Below are 8482 nucleotides of genomic sequence, written 5' to 3' on the forward strand. Positions count from 1 at the left end.
AAGCAAAAGCAAGTCAGCAAAGACCAGTCTAGAAAATAAGATATTTTCATTTTTAAGAAACAATGTATGTCTTAAATGTGCAAGTAATGTTGATACAGCCCCAAAAAAGATGAAAATGCATCCTACAAATCCTCCAAGAGAGTAATATTAGTGATGTCATGGATGTTCCACGTCCGGGGGGCTGGAGCACAGCTATAAGAGGACATTAAAAGGGATGCAGGACAAAGATGCAAATGCTGAAAAGCCTCCCACCCCCCCAACAGCACTTCCACTCCTGTATGCACTAAGCAGGTCACTGCATCAACCCCAGGCAGAGTTGTCACATGTCCTTAAATCAACATACAATGGCTGTGAAGACATTTTTCTTGCCCAACAATGCTTATGTGCACACAAAAATTAAAAGTAAAGCTGCTGAACAACTCATTTTTCTATCTGCAGAGAATTGTCAGATAAAAAACATATTTTTATTTTACTTCTGGACTTTACAAACCATCCACACAACTATTCCCTGAACAACTGTATAGGGCCAGTATTTCATCAAACGTAACCGTCGCTGCAGCTGTTGTATCTCTTCTGCTTGTGCTTTCTGACAACTTTTCTCATCAACAAGTGCACTCTGAGGACAACAAGTGGGTCAAAAAGGAATGCAGTATTTACTGTCTATGAAGTGCAAATTGGCACAGGCCATTTCAGTTTTACAAGACAAAGCTTAGGTATCAAGCCAAACACTCGCCATGTTTAAGTACTGCAGAAAAATAAATTGCATCTGCAGCACTGACTGATATGCTGTGTATGAATTCCAGAGAAATCAAAGCATTAACACTTTAGGATTGCTTTGAATGAATGAAGCCATCTGGTTTAAAAAAAACTTTTTTTTGCATGACATATGTGTTTAAACAAGTGCTTGTTGTGTGACTATGACTACCTCTCATCATCTCTGGGTTTGTCACTTCAGTTCCACACCAGGTGCCTCAGAAATGACACCTCTTCACGGGCTCCTCTTTGATTCAGACAAAAGTCAGCCCGACCTAACATGCCGCTAAGTTGTGGCAGAGACTGAGCTGCGTGAAGGAATGCTGTCAGCCTGAAATGGTTTCCCACTGATGTAGGCAGAGGCCAATAAATCATGGCAAAGGAGAGGTGAAGAGCACACAGTGAAGACTTCGCCCCAAAGTGGCTGACGAGCTGGTGGGTCACGGTGGGTTGGGCCTGTTGGAAACGCAGACAAGTGGCAGAGAGCCGTGGTCAAACAGCTTGTAAGGCAGGGAACCTTTGGAGGTCCAAACATCTGTTTTAGGGTCATAACACTCAAAGCAGTCCGAGTCCTCAATGACATCGTGGCCATTTAGGATGCGTCCTCCGGTGACGTAGAGCTTATTATTGATCACTGTAGCGCTGTGATGCATCCTTCGCTCCTTCAAATTCTCACACTTGACAAATTTGTTGGCTTTGGTGTCGTAGGCAATCATTCGCCTGGTATATCCTGGGAATGAAATTTTCATTTAACAAACTTCAACTGACACTTTATGTGATATCTAATATTATAGTGACTTGAAAGTATATTATTGATTAGTCTACACAAAACTATCTTATTTAATTACTTGACCTTTTTAGGATTCACTGCAAGTATTTGCTATGCCTTGTTGGAAATAAATTCAAAATGCATTGGCTACAGAACATAAACAAATGATTGTTCTGACTTCATGATTCATGATAAAGCTGAGCTTTTATCATGAATTAGAAAATAAGGACTAAAAAGCCAGATTTGCATCTAAAATTCTTAAAGCAGATTTAAGTAGATATATTTCTAAATGTTTTTGTAACTATTAATAGACACTAGAATGTCCAGCTGTTTTAAGAAAGTACACAATCGTCCATTATATTAGAATAAAAACCAAAACTTCCTTTTCCAAACACTGAAATTTTCTATACTTTAAAGAGGCTTTAGTTACATTTTGCAAATACCAAACTATGCAAATATATATATAGTTTGCTAGAGTAGTTGTACATTTGACTTCAATGTTATTAAAAAAAATGTTGAGACATTAATTCAGCATCTGTCTCATTCAGCACCCCTTCTATAAATTTATTTATTAGTGAAACAGTCCTAAAGAGAGTTTTTACAGAACAGTGGTAAGGGATAGGGAGGGATGATGAGGAGTAAAAGCAACTGTTTTTGTAATGGGGTAAGTTTTTTTTTTTTAAATTTTCCCTATTTCTATTCACCATTTATTTTTTAGCACCTTCTAAATTCAAATCCAGAAGAGATATAAAAACCAAACTAAGGTGAGAGCTACGCATTTTTTTTTGTTTTACTTTGTGGCTCTACACACTGTTTCCAAGCACAAAAAAGCCACATGCACAGAGTCAAAGTGAAACATCCAGAAAGCATACAGAAGAATGTAAAGGATAAGGGACTGTATCAATCATAAGACAGCAAATATCATTCTACATAAGAACTTATCAGAAATGTGTGTAGTCACCTCCTACGATGTAGATCTTGTCCTCTATAACAGCAGCAGGAGCACAGACATTTTTCACTGTTCTTGTCTCCAGCCTGGACCACAAGTTACGAGAGATGTGATACACCTGTGGCACAACAAAAGCATCAACATGCAGCTTGTTTACCTACGCAAAGGGAAGGATCATTCGCAGCATCTTAGTATAACATCCTGAAATCTCTGGAGTCTTTACCTGAATAAGCCTGACGGGGTTCTGCATGGCATCCTCCCCTCCAAAAACATATATCCTTTGATCGCTTGCTGCAACAGCTGGATGAAGCACCGCTGTGGGCATCGGTGCCATTCCCTCCCACTGATTGAACATACTGTTGTACCTCTCTACTGACCGTGAGATCCGCTTGTCCACCCCAATGCCTCCCAACACAAAAATAAAGTGCAGGTAGGACACGCTTTGGTGGGCATATCGTGGCTCCAACATGGGCTCAGCCGTCCTCCACTGGTTCGTTTTGAGGGACAGTGTGTAAACTGTGGCACTGACCGAGCTGTCGCCTGAAGTCATGCAGAGGCTGAGGCCCCCAAGAACGTAAAGGATGCTGTGGATACACACATACGCTGCTTTGTAGAGGCGCAGAGGGAGCTTAGCCAACCATTGCCATCGATGAGTTCTTTCATCGTACAGCAGTGCTTCCCGTGAAGTTTGCTCATTGTTTTTGCGTCCTCCAACCACCACCAGCTTCTCTCTACAAGTGTAACGTCTGGGTGTGGTCCAGAGCGGCTTCAGCTCACGGCTACACTTGGCACTGGCTGTGAGCATAAGACGGCGAACTGACTCAATTATCTCAGTACAGAGGGTGGACGACTGCACCAGTGGGTCGTTGGCAATGAACTGGAAGAGGTAAGTTGGATGGATGTAGCGTAGACGGACTTTTTTGAAGAGGTCATGGATGGCACCGCGTCGTGAGAAGGGGTCATGATGGATCCATGCCAGGAGGGTCTCAAAGACTTGCTCCTCCTCAGCACAAAGCCGATCATCCTCCAGGTAACACATGAGCTCAGGAAGAGACAGCTCACAGAAATCCTCTGTGGCAGCGACGTCAGAGAAACACCTCACAGCCATCTCCTTGGCCCGCTCCCTCAGACTCTCACAGTGAAGGATCTCAGACAACCGGATCATGCTCAGACAGTTCTCTGGACTCAGCTGCTCCTGAAGGAACATAGAGCAGGCTTCAAAAAGTCCTCCATAGTGGAGCATGGATGCTGCCTGCATGAGTGGTAGTACAATCTCCATGGTGATAGTGATGTAGCCTGTATAAACGTAGTCCACAATGCCAGAAAGCACATTTGAAGAGATTCCCTTCAGATGAACACGAGCCTGGCTGCTCTCCAGGAAGTTACTGCAGAACATGGCGCGGAAGTACGGGCTGCTGGACACCAGGATGTTCCTGTGGCAGGGGATCTCCTGATGTTCAGTGCAGAGCAGGACGTCTGTCAGGATGCGCTCCTGTCGAAGGATGTTGAGCTGGCCAAGCAGGTGACTGGGAAGTTCAGAGTCTTTGAAAGAGAAAACTTCCTGTGATCTAAAGGCCATCTTGTAGAAGGCAGAACAGAAAAAACACAGATTTCTGAATGAGAAGATGTGGCTGAAACTGGGTAACTAATACACACTATGTGGAAGGATCATTTGTGTCTCATGCAATAACTTTGTAGAACTGATTAAAATATTACATTTCATATTGCTCACACTGCTCTGTTTAAAGTTTTATTTACAACAATTGGCTTAATTAGCAACTGAGCATCTTAAATCTATTAGAAATAAAAACAGGGAAGAGTTGGAGAACCAAATGTAAGCTGTTTGAGAAAGTTAATCTTCTTAATGCATAGTCACAAATGGATTTCAATAAATACAATACATATGGCTATTCATGTTTATTAGAAAATTAACAAAAGATAATCTGTAACCACTTTTTCTGGGTCAAACTTGATTAATGATTGATGTCCTCAGGCAGTTCCCGAATGCTAAGAGATTGTTGTTTACAGAAAAAATGATGCAACATAGTGATACATGTTTCTGTCTCTTCCTTTTTGATACACGATGCAGGCATCAAATTCAAAGTGAGCGTACTTGTTATTTTGTCTTGGTACGATTCTAATGAATATGTTTTGATTTAAACACTTCTTGCCTGTTTAAACAGACCAAAATTATCGTTGTGATGTTGTAGATCTTTCTTATATGTACAAATGTCGGCTTAGGACTCAGGTGATGTGACACTGTAGTTCAACTTGGTCCATGAATGACAACAGTGTGTTTGGGAAATAATTAAGAGAAATAATTGCTGACATACAGAATTGCTAATAAAAAGCGACGTGTCTGTGGAATCTACATTAAATGATGTTTTACGTTTGATTGGCGTATAATTTATTGTTTCAAATAAATGAAAAAACAAAACAAACAAAACTGAGTTATTGCAAAGAATTTCACTCAATAGAAACTAAGAAAAATGAAGAATGACAAAGATAAATTACATTTACTTGGCAAACTTAGAAGGAATTTCCATGCATGTGCAGGAATGTACAGGAATTTCCAACATATCAATAACTCTTGCAAACAGATGAAACTCTTGGTCTCATCTTCTGGTTTATATGAAAGCCATTCATTTATGACTCCTACAGAGCAGCTGTGCTCAATATGAATCACTGACTCACTCACATCTATTTTAAAGCCTATTTAAGTGATCGTGATACAGCCATCCTCCATTGGGCCACATCTGTTATCAAGCTGCCCATCACAGCTAACATTAAAAGACTGTGTCAACAGACCATCTGTGTTTGTCTCTCCATCACTCTAAATCTTTCCCTCTGGACTCGTATCTCCCACACAACTTCTGTTGCTATTTTCTACATGTTATGTTTTTCTTCTACCATTTCTCCCCCTCTCTCCTGCTAGAATCCAACTATGCCCAGTGGGAAGGTCTGTGATGATCTGCTGTGATTTTCAGTGACTATTAGCAACCTTAAGTCTTTTAATCATCCCTGCTTCAAACACTGATTTACTCCCACTTATGGGGCCAAGCCTGCCTGATATATTTAGACACCTAATCATTATTTTGTATCATTAAATGCGAGTAGCTGACAGTGGCGTATCACAACAGGTAATTTTACCTCAGATTGCTGGTGAAGAAGCAAACTTGCATACTGATAATGTAACACTTTGGAAACTAAATCTAATGTGTTGATGAAATTAAATCGCTCAGGATATATTTAAGTTGACTGATTTTTCAATAAACCAATCATGTTTAAGTTCTACACTTATATTCTCTAATACTCTTACTTTATATTCTTATATAAAAGTTATTATCCTATTTGAACAAGTCACACGAAATAACATGAAGTACACACTGGCTCCTGACTCCTTTAAACTTACCAGAGTGACCTCCTAACCAATGAAAGATTACACGGTTAAAACCCTAAAAGATTTCCCTGACATATTAGATGTTAACATAATATTTAGACTGAATGATTTGTCATTAACGTGTCTCTGATCAACAGAACATCAGTCATTCATGAATAACATTTATCAAGATGAATTCTTACCTCCATCTCACACAGCATTAATAATTCCCACAGTGTCTTCTCAGTCTATGCCGATAAAAATCATAAAGTAGAAAAGGGAAAAGAGCTGAACGATTATCCAGAGAGAAGTTAGAAAAGGAGCATGACACAGAGAAATGACAAGGTTTCCCCGTTAGGCGCTGCAGAGATTGCCATGAGGCCACTGTGTACATTCCTTCATCTAAGAATAGTATCCTGGCCCACCGTGACTCCATGCAGGCCTCTCATGTGACACAGAGCTGTTCAGCACTGCTAGGATCCAGTAGAGGGAGTGTTTACAAATAAGCACAATCATCATGGGGTTCTGACTCAGCCATTGCATGCTCACCCAGGCAAGTGTTTAATCAGTGTCCCTGAGCTGCTAACCTTTATCCTTTTCCCTCTGCCGTTTGAGTCTGCCTCCTTACACATGTGTCCCACCCAGGTTGAATGCAAATATAGATCAGTGCTGATGGGCCAGCTTGATCAGGAGAAACAGCTGGAAGAACCGACTCAGTTTTCTAATGGGGTGGAGGTGTTTCTATGCCCCAGTCTACAGAAAATGAATCAATGTTGCAATTTCAGCATATGCACTAAGAAACTTAAGATAAAGACAGAAAATAAGAAAAAAAAGAAAATAAGAAAGAGAGAAAGAAAATAAGAAAAAAGAAATAAGAAATAAGATAAGATAAGATAAGATAAGATAAGATAAGATAAGATAAGATAAGATAAGATAAGATAAGATAAGATAATCCTTTATTCGTCCCCCACAGGAGAAATTCACGTTGTTACAGCAACGAGGGAAGTGTGAAACACACATTGTAAAACACGAGGAGAAACATAAAAAAACAAAGAAAAAGTGAGTACAGTAATGAATGGATGTAACAATGAGAATAACATGACAAAGTGACTTCAGTGCAGAATTCTTATTGCACATTATGATCACATACATATGTGTTTTACTGTGAGCATGCCTGATTGTAAAGTCTGACAGCAGCTGGGAGGAAGGACCTGTGGTAGCGCTCCCTCACACAGCATGGGTGGAGCAGCCTGTTGCTAAATGACAGTGCTGTGACAGTGCTGTGCATGGGGTGAGAGGTATTCCCTGTCAGGGATGATAGCTTTGCCAGCATCCTCCGATCTCCCATCTCTTCCACAGAAACAAGTGGGCACCCCAGGACAGAGCTGGCTCCTCTTACCAGTCTATTCAGTCTTTTCCTGTCCACTGCTAAGGTTAACTCAGTAGAAGATGGTAGATGTCACAGAGTCATAAAATGTCCTCAGTAGTGCTCCCTGCATTCCAAAAGACCTGAGTCTCCTCAGTAGGTGGAGTCGGCTCAGTGCATTTTGACTTGAAATAAGACAAGCACAGATGGGTGAGGGTTGTGATTCAAATGACAAAAGTTCAGCTTTTGTCTGAATTTTACAACTATCTAGCAGGCAAAGATGCAGATGTGGAATTCAGCCCTTGTTAATGCTTTAGGTTTGCACTGTATGTTAAAAGATTTGTTTAAATATCTCAATTATTTTATTCCCAAGGTTTTATTCAACAATGATACCATATTTTATATGTTTTCATTCACTGTGTAGCCCCCGAGACGTAAATGGAGCATGTTTGTAATGAATGTTATCTTTACAATCAATTAGTTTTAGTTCACTGTAATTTTTTATTTCAAATGTCATTAATCCAGAATTATCTTCAATTTGAAAAAAGAGAAAAAAAAAAGATTGACTGAAAAATTGGAATGGGAAGCCAGAGCCTCTTACACATACAAATATTCCAAATGGCAAGACAAATTTGTACTTTATCAAGCAATGATCATCACACCTTGCTTTTGTATTTATTTACCACAAGATTTTTTAAAACATTTTTCAGTTTACATAATGAAGAACAAAATCTCAAATCTTTATCATACTTATTCCACAAGTTTTCCTCTCTACTGGTAGCCTACAGCTTTTTTAAATGTCCATACTATCAGATTTCTAACGATTAAATAACAAAGATTTTTTTTTAATATAAATCTAACACCCCATCAAAATGGAAATCATTACCCTACACTTAATAAACTATAGATACAAAGTGGGGGCCTCGTATGATACACCCAAAATAAACATGGGCCATCATTACATTGTGAAACACTGTGATCCAATAGTTGCAAAGTGGAATGCAGCAAAAGAAGAGTAAACATTTGCAATGCTAAAACCATTTTACCATTTGCTAAAAGAAAACAGTGAGATGGAGCTAAATCAGTTTGAGTTGAAGCAAACTTTTCTTTTTGATGGTTTTATCTTATGTTTAGCACAAATAGATTGCAAATGGAATCAAAGATCCAATGATTATTTACAGTAGAAATGATTACCATTTACAGCTCAAACTAAAGTACAAGAAGAACCCAAACAACATGTATACATTAGAGCATGTCTAGTTCAGC

General features: G+C 39.5%; 1 protein-coding gene across 1 annotated transcript; it reads right to left on the reverse strand.

The window, feature by feature from the left end:
* Positions 1 to 1193: 1193 nt before the first annotated feature.
* Positions 1194 to 6192, reverse strand: klhl38a (kelch-like family member 38a; the record flags this gene model as incomplete). The annotated part of the gene is made up of 4 exons (XM_079258277.1): positions 6054 to 6192; positions 2695 to 4050; positions 2484 to 2589; positions 1194 to 1483 (listed from the first exon to the last, which is right to left on the reverse strand). Exons 1-4 carry the CDS (start codon positions 6069 to 6071, stop codon positions 1194 to 1196), a joined length of 1770 nt encoding a protein of 589 aa, XP_079114403.1. The 5' UTR covers positions 6072 to 6192.
* Positions 6193 to 8482: the final 2290 nt, after the last annotated feature.

Source organism: Telmatherina bonti (assembly GCF_933228915.1).
Source record: "Telmatherina bonti genome assembly, chromosome: 19".
NCBI lineage: Eukaryota > Metazoa > Chordata > Actinopteri > Atheriniformes > Telmatherinidae > Telmatherina > Telmatherina bonti.